The 15,201-nt window shown below is 39.0% G+C and overlaps 1 protein-coding gene across 2 annotated transcripts; it reads left to right on the top strand.

Annotated features, from left to right (window-relative positions):
* The first annotated feature begins 213 nt into the window (after positions 1-213).
* qdpra (quinoid dihydropteridine reductase a) lies at positions 214-14,955 on the top strand. Of its 2 annotated transcripts, XR_009769208.1 has the most exons (8): positions 214-401; positions 534-626; positions 1,499-1,595; positions 2,733-2,873; positions 4,716-4,824; positions 8,898-8,981; positions 11,641-11,865; positions 13,920-14,955. XR_009769208.1 is itself a non-coding variant. In XM_061685844.1 (7 exons), exons 1-7 carry the CDS (start codon positions 318-320, stop codon positions 11,741-11,743), a joined length of 711 nt encoding a protein of 236 aa, XP_061541828.1. In that variant the 5' UTR covers positions 214-317; the 3' UTR covers positions 11,744-11,990. The 2 variants fall into 2 exon arrangements, 1 of the variants encoding a protein (XP_061541828.1); XM_061685844.1 differs by lacking the exon at positions 13,920-14,955 and having other exon boundaries at positions 11,641-11,990.
* The last annotated feature ends 246 nt before the right edge of the window (positions 14,956-15,201 follow it).

Below are 15,201 nucleotides of genomic sequence, written 5' to 3'. Positions count from 1 at the left end.
GATATCTCACACACCACTGAATTCCGACTTGGTTCCACTAAATTAAATGATAGCCATTCTTCTCTTCCCATTGCTTGATGACAACGTTTTCGATGAAGAACTCTTTTTAGTTTTGTGCTCACGTACACGGAAATAGTAAAAGCCGACGATGAGCATGACAGGGAAAATTACAGTACGTCCCTCAATGCAACTATCAATTCCGCTCCACCAACCTGTTGCTGTGACCAGGGAGCCGCCTCCTCCTCGTCTCCTTCCTTCCGCATTCCCTCTTCGCCTGTTATTTGCCTCTGCCTCGGCTCGCTCCACCCGGCAGAAGCATGGCTGCTAACAAAGTGATAGTTTACGGCGGAAGAGGCGCGCTGGGCTCCAAGTGTGTGGAGCATTTCAAATCCAAAGGATGGGTGAGTGTACGCGTGCTAGCCAAAAAGGCTAACTTGACAGCTAGCCACCGTTTCAACGAGTTCACTTATCTCAGGGGAGTGAAAATAAATGCGAATTCAATCTATTTTTTTTGTCCTGTTCTAAATCACCAGTGGGTGGCCAATATCGACATGAGTGCTAATGAGGAGGCTAACGAGAACGTGATTGTCAAGTTGACTGACTCCTTCTGCGAGCAGGCGGGCCAGGTGAGTGATGGCAGACAGCCACGCCACATAACTTGCATGCAGCTACAGGTACAACGTGACGATATTAAATTGCTCACTTTTGTGTTTAACGACGCGCGGTTGGAACTTCTTTTTTTTTTTTTTGCCGTCGGTGATGCGTTCACGCTACTGGCAACGAGCGTATGATTCTTGGTGTTGCGTTCAGGTTCCTGGCAGGAGCGTGCGTTTTTTTTTTCCTTTTTAATTGGTGCGGGCGGCTGCCTTTTTTTGTTTTGTCTATTTTTTTGTCATGTAGGGTTAGCAATATGGCAACCCCTTGATCAGTGTATACTGTAATGCCCATGTATATGTTAAAGTATGACACAGTCACTGATGCACTGCAGTTGATTTATTACCTTATGCAGTACATTGCACAATGCACATTCATACAAGAACTGCTATCGGCTACAACTCTTAAATCACCCTGTGGTCTCTCATCTGAAATTTGCCTTTGTCCCCTTGAGCGCTCATTTCTACTGACGTCACAACCGCCAGCCATCAGGCCCACACTCAGAGCTAGAGATGTTACAATACTATAAAACAGTGGCACAAGTACGCGTAATTATTTTTCTCAATGGCCGTGCTACTACATGCTTGTACATTTAAACAAGTCGACTATTGATACATTTCTTGAAATTATAAAACGGTACATTTACTGCTTTGAGAATACATTTGAGAAAGACCCTTTGTTGTCAAGCTGCCTTGTGACCACAGGCATCAGCTGACAGATTATTTTTAGAAAATGTGAATAATCCCCACATCTAGCCTTAGTGTGCATGATCTGTTTTTGATGTCTTAACGGATTTAGTTTTACATATATTTTACTGTTAATTTTTTTATTTATTTTTATATAGGTCACAGCAGATGTCTCCCAGCTGCTCGGCGAGCAGAAGGTGGACGCCATTTTGTGCGTGGCTGGCGGATGGGCGGGAGGAAACTGCAGTTCCAAAGGTAAGAGGTCAATATGTTTGCTTTGCACAAGCAAATGAAATCTGGTTAATACATTTGGTGAGATTTGGGGCATCTTAATACAGCCGTATGAAAATGTTCCCCAATTTGAAACGAATTCCATGTTTTTAATATCATGTCTGTGATTAGTTTTGGTTAAGAATTACAACAAACATATCAAGACTCTTGAAATCCGGGAACTCACCTGCCTTCATGTAAACAAGTCACTGCTCACACAGCACAGAATATGTACTTGATTGTGTAAATTAATGCTTGATGGGTGGGCAGGCACTGCAGAGACCCAACTATTTATACATATGAAATTAAAATGTCAAATTTCCACCACACGTCCCCACATTGTGCAAAGCCCCCCTGGTCCGAGGGAAACATGAGGATACACTGGAGTAAAACTTAAAAACACTCCAAGACAACCGGACAGGATAAAAAGTGAACAAAGGGAGATACAATAAAATAGGATGGAAAACATAAATAGATAAATGAATAATACATAAGAAATAATTCAACAGATAAATGAATGAGTTAAAAGCAAAATAAATAATTAAAAAATTCAGTTAAAAAATAAACCAAACTAATGAGTCTTGAGCCTCCTTTTAAAAGCATCAACAGTCTCTACGTTGCTGATGGCCTCTGGCAGGCTGTTCCAGAGGCGGACACCAGAATGGCTGAATGCCGCCGCTCCATAGGTTTTTGGTCTAGTGTTTGGAATAATTAAAGGGCCTCAGGACCCACGAGGCTTGATATTAGAAAAGCATATCAGATAGATATGGGGGCCTAAGACCGTTAAGACATAAAAACTATTACAAACACCTTAAACTCGATCCTGAAACACACAGGGAACCAATGCAGCGCTCTTAAAACGGGAGTTTGGCAAAGTATGAGCCCCATGGTATTCACCACAAAATGGCTACTTTAACTAAAAATGGCCGACTTCCTGTTCAATTTCAGGCGTGGGTTCTTGATCATTTTTCTTGCGTCCAGTCATGTTAGCCATGTTCAACCAATTTTAGGGACGGGGGCGTTCATGTTCAGGGACCCCTAAAATACAAAGATTTCATCAGAATGCAACTTGGATGTCTCCTGTGTCTCAGATTATCACAAATGTGTGCTCTTGCTCTTCAGACTTGTACAAGAACACGGATCTGATGTGGAAACAAAGCGTGTGGACCTCCACCATCTCCAGCCACCTGGCGGCTGTGCACCTGAAACCGGGAGGTCTGTTGACTTTGGCTGGGGCCAAAGCCGCTCTGTCGGGGACCGGAGGTGAGGTCTACTCGTGCGTGTGTGTTTACCATCCTCGTCCATGTGAGCCTATTGATCTACGTTTGTTGTCTGTCTTGTCAATACAGATGATGTGTGTAATAGAAAGCGCCGCACGGAATCAACTCTCTTATTGGAAGATGTGCCGATAAAATGGATCTGAGCAAGAGGGGAAAAATTTGGACAATTCTGTGCTTCGTAAACAAAGTCGATGCGCTGATCGGCCCGTTTGTCCATCAGCCGGCTCGCTGACCTGGCCGCGACCCAATCGCCTCGTTTTGATCACTGGCAAAGTGAAGCTGAGTCAATATTTAGAAAGTAGTTCACCAGAGTTCACGTGGGGAGCCTCTGAAACTCCAAATGCTGCAGACTTTGTAGGAGTACAGAATAATGCTTGGGTCTTTCGAAAACATGATAACTCTAGTGTTACTTACATGAAAAGAAATGGCATTAAAATCACTCTCTGACCGCATTGGTAGGCTGTTAAGTGGACGGCAAAGTAGCACGTGCCGCTGGAGCCGAACCCCTGACTGTTTTAGCTAAAGAGAAGCCCGAAGAAAGTCATTTCCGGAAAAGGCAACTTAAACAAAATAGTAATAATTAGGCATGTGGTTTGACACTGAACTATAGTTCCTCTGAATATAAACTTTGCAAAACATGCATAACTATAAAAAATAAAAACCAAAAATATAATTAATACAACTAACATTTAAAATTGTAAATGTAACAAAATAACAACTGAACTAAAATAATTAATATAATACAATTAAAATTGAAATATAAAAAAATGCTCTATAACAATAAAATAAAAATATTAATGTAATTAAAAAACATAAAATAATACATGTGGACTGAGTAAGCCTGTAGTATGTTAACAAAAATGAATACTATACAAAATTACCATGAAATAAAGCAAATATAATAAAATACAGTAAAAAATAAAATAATAAAAATATGATTTACAAAACATTAAATTTAACTAAAATATAATTATGTAATATATAGATATATATATAGATATCTATAGATATCGTGTATATATTTTTATATTTTAGTCGAAAAAGTCCTGTAAATGTAATTTGTGGCACTGCCCTTAATGAGTTTAACTAACAAAAGATATTTATATAATAACAATAAAATCTAACTATTAAAAATAAAATAGTAAAAAGTAAAAAATTCGCAATAAAGATTATTTATATTCACTGGCCTTGATGATGTTGTTTGAACCTGAATTAACACGTGTACCCCACTCGGCAGCTGAATAGGTAAAGTCTCCCAGTCTCGACTTACTATTATTATTTAAAGATCTTTCAAAAAATATGGTTTAAAAATAGTCATTTTGTCAGCTTTAACTGTACAAAATAATGTGAACAATTATTTCCCCATCTTTCTTCCAAAAATCTTTCTTCACAATCCCCTCGTCGCATTATTTCCACATTGAACACCATTATTGATCCTCAATTTGTGCTGTAGAGGCAAACAAGCGCATTAGATTATCTTCAATAGTGCAGGGGGCTCGAACTTGCATCCTGTCTCATAGCACAAGTCCGCGCTTAAGGCTAACCTCAGCTTAGCATCAATTTTGCATTCTATCTTGGACATTTGACTCATTTAACGATCGTAATGAACTTATAAGAGAACTCTCCTCGCTTCCATTGATCCATTCTTTATTGGTGGGCCACCAGACTGCCCCAAGCAAGAATTCTTGGGATTCTGCAGCAAGCCACTTTACATTATTGGGGGGGGGGCGTCGTTAAGTACATCCAGATGCTGAAGCTACAGAACATTCTCATCCAACTGCTTTTGATTTTTTTCCCCCCACCGCTTTTCTTTGTTGACCCTAAGGCATGATTGGCTACGGGATGTCTAAGGCCGCTGTGCACCAGCTATGTCAGAGTCTGGCCGTCAAAAACAGCGGGATGCCTTCAGGGGCCGCTGCGGTGGCCATTTTGCCGTAAGTGTTTGAACCCTAGTTTGTCATGCCAGTTTTCCTATTTTATGTTATCAAATAGTGACCCCGTCCACTAATAGATGCTGGACCCCAATTAGTCAGCAGGTGTACCATCAACTGGAGTTGAAGAAACGCCTTTCTCAAATAGACTCTCATCATATTAGTCAAACAGTTAATTGTGGAGCCCATTAAACTATGTTGCTAACCAAAACAACAGCACCTACCAATGCACGAAAACAGTTTCTCAGATAAATTAAAGTTGCAATGTTTTGTTTTCATCTGCAGTTTAACTCAACGTAGATTATAATATACCAGTAAAATAGTTGTGTATTATTTATTAAGGATGTTGCGATCCAACTTTTTCACTTCCGATCCAATACCGATATTGCAGCCTTGAGTTTGGGTCTATTCCGATATGAGTCTGATCCGATCAGCGATAATCGTACATCCATCCATCCCCTTTCTGTACCGCTTATCCTCATTAGGGGAGCGGGCATGCTGGAGCCTATCCCAGCTATCTTCGGGTGAGAGGTGGGGCACACCCTGAACTGGTCTTCAGCCAATTGCAGGGCACATATAAACAAACAACCATTCACACTCACATTCACACGTAAGGGCAATTTAGAGTCTTCAATCAACCTACCATGCATGTTTTTGGGATGTGGGAGGCAAACGGAGTACCTGGAGAAAACCCACGCAGGCACGGGCAGAACATGCAAACTCCACAGGGGCGGGGCCAGGATTTGAACCCCGGTCCTCAGAAGTTTGAGGCAGATGTGCTACCCAGTCGCCCAACGTTCCGCCATAATTGTACATAATTTAAATATTTTGTAATGTGGAATGTTATAAAAGTGATATTACTCAAGCAGAGAACAATAATCAGCTACAGTAGGTACGAAAAAAAATGATCAATTTATTATTAGCCAATGGGTTACATAAAGTAACTGCTATGCAGGTCTTGACCTCTGAGGGGCAGTGTGGTGTACGCAATCACATACACACTTACAGTAACAAAGATATATGTATGTGTGTGTGTGTGTGTGTGTGTGTGTGTGTATATATATATATATATATATATATATATATATATATATATATATATATATATATATATATATACACACACACACACACACACACACACACACACACATATATGGTAAGGCATATTAACAATGACCTTAAAACGAACAAGAGGGTTTTTTGGTTTTTTTTCCTTCAACAATTGCAAAGACGGTTACTGTAATTAGCCCTGTGCTGCACGCGCGTCGCATCATGTTGGACAGATAAGCAGCAGACAATCATCATAAATAAGGTTATAAATGGCAGATCACTGATGAGTCTGTTGTCGCTGAGCGGTTTCTTTTTGCACAATCATCATGGATATCTAGAATGTTCTTTCTTTGTAAAAGGAGGGTGTATCTACATTGCGCTTTCTATTTGGTTGCTCTTTCCACCAACAGCAGCAGCCTGCTGGAGGGAGGCTGTCACATCTGTTTTGCATTAGCCCAATGACTTGCATTTCTGCTGCTTTTCAACCCCCATGCACCAACTTCAGGTCACATGACCGGTGCTGCCTGGCATCATAAGGCAAGCATGTGGCTCCTTTTGTGGCGGCTTTTTGTTTTCTTCACTGGCCACAACATTAGGTACACCTGCACAATGCAATATCCTAAATCCAAACAAAATCCAATTGCAAATCAAATCAAATGGATTTTGAAGTTTTTTTCAAACCGTTGAATGCACCTCAAAGTGCTGTACAAATCAATCCCCTCCCACCACACAGACACACACATGCACACACACGCGAAGGTTAAAAATAATGTAATAACCTATTGCTGACGGGGAAAAAAACTGCAACTTTTGATGCTTTTGTTTATACTATTAATTTAACTGCCACATTGATTTATTACCTTGAAATGTTCTTATCTCCCAAGGATGAACTTAACTTGATTCTGTGTATTGCATATTCATTTTTAAGCTTTGTACTGAAATTCCAAATTTAAAAATGTTTTTTATTTTATATAAATTATGGTTATGAAAAAGGTTTAGCCTACACTTTCATTACAATATGACAGGGCTACATATGACTGCATATACTTTATGTACAGTTGTGCTCATACGTTTACATACCCAGGCAGAATTTGTGAACAATTTTGTTTTTTTAAATACAATTCATGACTGAACAGCAACCATCATTAATTTCTTTATGATTATGTTTTGTTTAATGATAATCCTTTTTTGAAATGCTTGACAGTTTAATTTGAATCCCATTAAAATAAAATTAAATGTGTTTTGACTGGTCCTTCATGTTTAAAGAATTGTTCACATCTTACAAATTCTGCCTGGGTAATCAAACATATGAGCACTATTGTGCATTTTCTCCTTTACTAAATAAAAGTAGGGCTGTGAATTTCAAAATAAGAGCAAGAAAGTATTAGATGTTCAAATGCAGTGCTTAACTTGAGAATAATTATTAGGAAAAAAATAAAGTACAGATAATACTTCGTGTTTTGATCATATGAGTAGAAGCAAAATCATGCATTGTCGGTAGAAGGGTTTTCCGGAATCTTTAGGTCAACTTTGGGGGTGCGTATAATACATGGGTGCGCATTATACACGCGAAATTACAGTAAATCATTTTAAAACTTTTCCCACTGTTTATTTTTAAATTTTAATTATTTTAAATTTTAAATGAAACACTCTTTTTGAGAGGGGAATTAAAAACTAAACAAAAAAACAACTGAAAGTGTGCACACCCTCTTATAAATGGGATGTGTCTGTGTCCAGAATTAACCCATCACATTCAAAATCATGTTAAATGGAAGTGAGCACGCACTTGCAACCATTTGAAGTTCTAGTAGGCTTTTCCTGACTTTTTTGTTTCTAGTAAGAAGCCTGAAGGTTTGTGCTAATATTGACCGGTATTTGTAACCGTTCCTAATTCCCTCCACCTTGTTTAAGGCCGCAGTTCCAGCTGAAGAAAAACAGCCCCAAAGTAAAGTGCTGCCACCACTATGCTTCAATGTATGTGTGGTGTTCTTTTGGTGATGACCATTGTGTATGCTGTATACCCGTAACCCAGACATACTGTCTGAAAAAGACGGGGATTCTTGTCACATGTACTAAACAGCCAGTACTTATTCGAAATTCCTGCAGCTTCGTCAATGTTGCCGTCAGCCTCTTCGCAGCCTCTCTGATCAATTTTCTTCTCGTCTTTTCATCAATTTCGGAAGGACGTCCAGTACTTGGTAATGTCAATGTGTTTGATGGTATTAATGCCTTGGAAATTCTTATGTACCCTTCTATTGACCTTTGAACAATGAGATCCCTCTGATGCTGTGGAAGCTCTCTGCGGACCATGGCTTGTGACGTAAGATGCGATTACAAAAATGTCAGAAGAAGGATAACTGTATTTTGATTTAATCAGGGATATTTTTAAATGGTGGTAGGTGTGTGCTGACTAGCATATGAGACGAGTTTGAATGTAATTGGTTAATTCTGATCACAGTCATTTCTCAAGTTATACGAGGGTGTGCACCCTTGTGCAACCACATTATCTCAGTTGTTTATCTTTGTTCCCATTCTGAAAGTTTGTATTATTATTTTTTCAATTTAGTGTCACAGGTTATCGGTCACATTAAGGGTGGAAAAGTTTATCTTGGTGTCATTTTTTTTTTTTACGTCACAAAAACCTGACATTTTGTGTCGAATTTTTATATCCACTTGCATCTTTTCTTATAAATATATTTTACTCAAATCTGGATATATTTTTTTTAAATTAAAAACTAAATATTATTTAAAAGAATTGTATTCAAATCTCAGAGATTTTTTTGTAAACGTTCTATTCCCCTTTTTAAACTAAAATTTTTTGGGGGGCCTTAAAATGTTATTCCTATTACTTTGTATGTTTTACTATGTTTTTTTTTTTTTTTTTTTTTTTACTGGACAGGTTTGAAAGCATTTTACGTATTTGACTCGGTCTAGTTGCACACACTGATGCCTTTTATGAGTCAGAGCCAGGCGCATCTGCTGCTGCTCACCCTGATTGTCATCTGCAATCCATTTCACAACAGGGTTACCTTGGATACACCCATGAACAGGAAGTTCATGCCGGACGCTGATTTTGGCACGTGGACACCTCTGGAGTATGTTGCAGAGTGAGTATGAGTTTATTATATTACCATCTACCACTCATAGTTATCTGGTATGAGGTAGAGTAATAGTTTTATTGTACAGTGTTTAACTTCTCCTTATACTTACTTGTATGGGTTTGGAGAAATTCAATTAAAGCATGAATTTAAAAAAAGGTTCCTAAAGGTTTTATAGCAGTAAACTGTAGTCATTTAAGTTGATTTTAATTTATTTGCTCATTTTATGATGACCTCTCTTTTTATGTACATTGCATGGGGGAAAAGCAAATGCAGATGCCTTAAAATAGATGCTGGATGTATATAAATCCACACCAGATTACCAGGAGGGAATAGATTAAGATTAGATGCAGGTCCAGGGGAAGCAAATAGAAAAAAATCCGCCTGGAAAATGAAAAGCGATGGCGATCCTTTCAGTCATTCTCCTTTTTTATTAGCATAATGACCTTGCGCGTGATGACCGTGCATCATAACTCCTGAGATGCTGCCTTTGTTAGCAGTGAAGGAGTTTGCATTACGCCTCCTGTCATGTTCATTTCTCAGGAACAGCAGTCATGTCCATGGGTCATTTTTACCGCGGGCTTGTTATATGATCCAAAATTGTCACCCCCCCCCAAAAAAAACACCCCAAAATAACATTGGTTATACAGTGCCCTGAAAGAATTTGCCTCCTCCTAAAATAAATTTTTGCATAGTTTATTAAAATAACTCAAGTAAACATAAAATGTCATTTTTAACTCATTTTATTTATTTGTGGATTTAAAAAAAAAAAAATTAAAAAATAAAATAATTCAAAGTTACCTGGTCCTGTGTGGAAAAGTAATTGCCCTCCTTGTTAATCATGAATTCACTTTAGCTAATCACAATTCTTGGAAAGCTGAGAAAGAACCTTCCTGACAAAATGAAGTCTGCCAAAAGATCTAAAAAAAAAAGCTGCAACAAAGTGCCACGATCGAAAGAAATTCAAGAAGAAATGAGAATTAAAGTACAGTATTTGACATCTATCAGTCTGGAAAAGGTTACGAAGCCGTTTCTAAAGCTTGAGGACTCCAGCAATCCACAGTGAGAGCCATTATTTGCAAACGGACAAAACATGGAAAAGTAGTGAACCTTTCCAGCAGTGGCCAGCCTACAAAAATGACCCCGAGATCACAGAGATGACTCATCCAGGAGGTCACAAAGGAACCCAGACAACATCTAAAGAACTGCAGGCCTCCCTCGCCTCAGTTAAGGTCAGTGTTCATGACCCAACAATAAAGAAAAGAAACTAGGCAAAAATGGCATCCATAGCAGAATTCCAAGGCAAAAACCACTGCTGACCAAAAAGAACATAAAGGCTTGTCTTATTTATGGGGGGGGGGGGGGGGGGGGGACATCAGAATTATTCCTTAGACTTTGGGAGAATATTAAATGGACTGACAAGACCAATGTTTACTTTTTGGAAGGTGTATGTCTCATTTGGTGTGAATGTAACACATCCATGATGATGATGATGATGATGATGAGGAGGAGGAGATTATTGTTGATTGATGGAACCATGAATTCTGCTCTTTACCAGAAAATCCTGAAGTAGAATATTCAGCCATCAGTTTATCTCTAGCCGAAACGAAATGAGTTCTTCAGCAGGACAAAAATCCAAAACACACCACAAAGTCAACTTATGAATAGCTTCTAAAAACAAACAAAACAAAAAAAATCAAGAGTTTTGGAGTGGCCAAGTCAAAATCTGTATTTCAATTCGATGGAAATTCTTGGGCATGGCCTTAAAAAGGCCGTTAATGCTCTTAAATTGTCCAGTGTTGCAGAATTAAAACAATTCTGCAAGGACGAGTGGGCCAAAATATCTCCACAGAGATGTGAAAGACTCATTGCCAAAACGCTCGATTGCAGTTGTTGATCCCGAGGATGGCCCAACCAGTAATTCGTTTAGGGGGCCATTACTTTGTCACACAGGGCTAGGTAGCTTTTCAAGAGGTTTTTAAATAAAATCACCCTTTAAAAACTGCATTTTATGTTTACTTTGGTTATTTTTGTATATTTATATTTGTTCGATTACCTTCAACATTAAAGTGGGGAAACTATACAAAAAAAGAGAGAATTTGAGAAAAGAAGGGGGCACATACTTTTTCATGGCACTAACTACAAGCATGATGATGATGATTATTATTATTATTATCAATATTAATATTCCCTATAATAATTTGGCAGTTGGAAACATTGTTTTTTTTTGTTTTTTTTTTTCCCTCTTTCTTTCTCCCGCTACTCGTGGCAGGGCATTGCCACTATTCCCTCTGTGGGGTTTTACTGTACAGAAACAATTTTTATTTTTTTTATTATATATTTTTTTTTTAAATAAAATCAATCCATTTTCTATACTCCTCATCCTGTTCAGGGTCGCAGCCATGAAAAGAAATTACTTCCATAATATGTCTCCTTTAATACTCGGTTAACTGTTTTTTTTCATTACGGTTCATGGCTTATTTGTACACACATAACAGTTTAGAATGCCAATGATAGATTTACATTATATCCAGTGGGGAAAACAAATTTTGCTATCACACTGATGTCCGTGAACGCATAGTGGAGGTTTCACTGGGATGCAAATCCACATTTTAAATGTGTTTGCGGCCATGTTTAAACCTCTCCTCGCCTCCTTTTCCCGCTTAAGAATGTTCCTCAAGTGGGCCATGGGCGTCAACAGGCCAGCGTCGGGCAGCCTGATGCAGCTGGTCACCTGTGGTGGGGAAACTCAGGCCGTGGCAGCGCCCTAGAGGACAGACGGAAGGACGGACGGATGGGGATGTGGCGAGAAGATAACGATGGAGAAGCGATAGAAGGCTCACAGGGTCATGGAGTTTGAAGGCAAGCGAGGAGAGAGGAAAAAAAACAAAAGGTAACTGGTTCAGTGTCACATGAAGGACAACAGCGTTATCTAGCTGTGGATGTCTGTATTGCTGTTACGGCATTGGATGCTCCTCAACAACATGATTACAAAATATAATAAAAGGACCAATATGATGTTCAATGGTGAGTTTTATTGGGGTGAAACAAGTGATGGGCCAAAACATTAGCTACACAACCCAATGAGATCTAGTAACAAAAACAATACCGTAACACTTTATTATTGTGGTTACAGGCATCATTGGCACATGGAAAGCTGTTTCTAATATTCTGACCATATAATGTCACTGCATGGGGTAACCAAAGCATTAGATATAGCAGATACATTTACCTTAAATAACTAATAAGGGTCTCTGACTGACAATCAAAACTGAGCATTCTTCCAGCTTTTATATTTTATTTTTGTTTATACACCACAGACTGTTTCTAATATTTTGACTTAACCAAAATATTAGCTATAACGGCTAAAATTTCTATAATTAACTAATACATATTTAGATTTTTTTTTTTAAACATATACTAATAAATTAGCCCTGACTAGTGATTAAAACTAATGATACCATCCCAGTAATTATTATACAGCACCTTTTTTTAAGGGAAACAAATATCTGTTTTCTTGACAAAATGATTAATATAAAAACTACAAGTTTACGAAATACTTAAACTAAAATGATTTATTGAAAAATACACTATCTTTCAAAAGTCAAAATCTATTGGTTCAAGTGTAGTAATGAAGCGTGCAGTATATTTCTCTCCACCAGGTGGCAGTGTTTAACAGTCCTTTTGGACGCGCGCGCACGCACAGCCGCGTGTGCTTGGGCATAAAAATAATTTACACACTGCTCTTTGCTCGCCTCCCTCTCACCTTGGCGAATGCAAATGCGCGCTTGCATCCGTTGCACGACCAAAAGATAATTTCAGCGTGCCTGTTTTCAGTTGTGTGCAGCGCAGCAGCTCGTATATTCAGCAGCAGTGTGGAGGCAAGTGCTCATAAACAGGCAGAGTGCTAAACTCTGGTGTTTCTCGTATATGGCGTGCTGCCGTGGGAGCACACGCGTGGCTGTTGACAAGCTCGCTGCGATAAATCACCGCCGCTGAGGATTAATAGAAAGAAGCAAAAGCGGCGCCCGGCTCCCCGGAGGAGCTGATGTGTATTTATTCGAGGTGGCGGAATCATTCACAGGCGTGAACGCCGCCTCCCATGATGCCTTGCTGCTGCACCCAGTGAGTCACTTCTGGGTGAACGCTTCTGACATGGAGTGGTGGGCCGATGAAGTTGACTCTGTGATTTTATATTCAAGTATCCGAGGCAGGACACTGTTTGTGTGTAAGGGGATGCTGTGTGAAACTTGTGGCATTATCCCGGCTTCACTGGGTTATGTGTAAAAGACACAGGTTAGACATATGCTGGGTCTTCTGTTGCGGCAGAAAATGATACTACCGCATAAGGTGGAAAATTCATGGATCAGTGCAACACTCGTTTCAAGAAGGGGGGGGGGAAGCATACTAGACCAGCTGAACTTCATTTAGGGTTAATCAGAGGCACTTCAAATGGCAGCACGTGTGTGTAGACTCACATTTAAAGCTGGGGAAAAAAAACATTTTGTTGAATAAAGTGGGAGGAAAAAGTGTGTGAACCCTTTGGTATTTCTGCATAAAATGGTAATAAAATGTAGTCGGGCCATCTAAATAAGAATATGTTACCATTCCCAAGATAGGGATGAAAAGGTATAGACTTTGGGTTCTTTAAGAGCTAATCAGAGTCAGGTGTGAACCTACCTGGATTCTAATTGAGACAAGATTGGAGGTGTGGCTTAAAGCGCTTCTGGCCACTAGGAAACGCACGTTAGAATTGTTTCGTGTCATGGTACACATCATTGCCTGATGTGTACCATGTCTCGCTCAAAAGAGCTGTTGGAAGACCTCCGCTTAAGAAGTGTTCACTTGTATGAAGCTAGATAAGGTTAGAAAAGTATCTCTACCAGTATAGCTGTTCATCCTCAAAAAAAAAAAAAAAGAACGTTCGGCATTTTTGCTTGCTTCTAGGGAGTGGCCTTCCTGTAATGAAGACTGCAAGACCACATTACAGACTACTCAATGAGGTAAAAACACCAAAAACAAAAAACAACCTAGAGTGTCAGCTGAAGACTTACAGAAATCACTGGCTGAAGACTTACAGAAATCACTGGCAGAGTCTACCTTACGTAAAACATTAAACAAGAGTGTGGTTCATGGGAGAACACCAAAGAGGTAGCTGTTGCTGTCTAAAAAACATTGATCCATGTTTTAAATTTGCTAAAGAGCACTTGGATGTCCCATAGCACCATTGGCAAAATATTCTTTGGATGGATGAAACCAAAGCCCAATTATTTGGGAGGAACACACAAACGCCATGTGTGGAGGAAAAATGGCACAGCACACCAACATCAAATCCTTATCCCAAGTGTGAAGCATGGTCGATGGAGCATCATGGTATGGTCGTGCTTTGCTCCCTCAGGGCCTGGACAGCTTGCTATCATCAATGTAAACATTAACTCACAAGTTTATCAAGATCATTTGCAGAAGAACTTGAGACCATCTGTCCAACAGTTGAATCTCAAAAGAGGATGTAAGAAGTCCAAAATGAATCCTGATTGTTGTGCACGTCTGATCTGCTACAACAGGCAACGTTTGGTTGAGCTTATGAATGTTTACATTTTATATGAACATGACATTAAATGAGGCTACTTTGAAATCTTGTGAGCATTTTGTAAACTTGCATCCCCTGCCTTGAACATGAGTTTGAATGTGATTGGTTAAGTTTTTCACACAACCACATGCCCAGTTATGAGGATGTGCGTATTTCGGCAACCACATTATCGCAGTTGTTTTTTTGTTTGTTTGCTTGTTTTTTTAATTCCCCGCTCTAAAATATTTCATGTTTGTTTTTTTTCTTTTCAATCAAATTGTATTGGTTGTAAGTCACGTTAATGTTAAAGGTTTTGACATTTATCCTATCCTAAATTATTAAACCTGGGATTTGAACAGGGGTGTGTAGACTTTGTGCATCCACTATATATTATACCTTACACCTGTGGCTGGGTAATATGGCCTTAAAATAAAATCTCAGATGAAATGTGATCTCCTCTGCTGTTTTTTTTTTTTTTTTTTTTTTTTTATTATTATTGTTTTTATTCTCAGTGAAATCATCCGCAAAGTCATAACAACATGTCAACATGGGAAAATATGAACGTGGCCAGTTTTCATTCAGGTGTTTACATGAAAGCATATGTAGCAGATTGCGTTTCACACTTAGCGTTATTGGCGACGGGGGGTCGAGGTTCTCGGA

This window comes from Phycodurus eques, chromosome 9 (assembly GCF_024500275.1).
Source record: "Phycodurus eques isolate BA_2022a chromosome 9, UOR_Pequ_1.1, whole genome shotgun sequence".
Taxonomy (NCBI): Eukaryota; Metazoa; Chordata; class Actinopteri; order Syngnathiformes; family Syngnathidae; genus Phycodurus; species Phycodurus eques.
The sequence above is the reverse complement of the archived record's forward strand: the minus strand, read 5'-3'. Positions and strand labels throughout refer to the sequence as shown.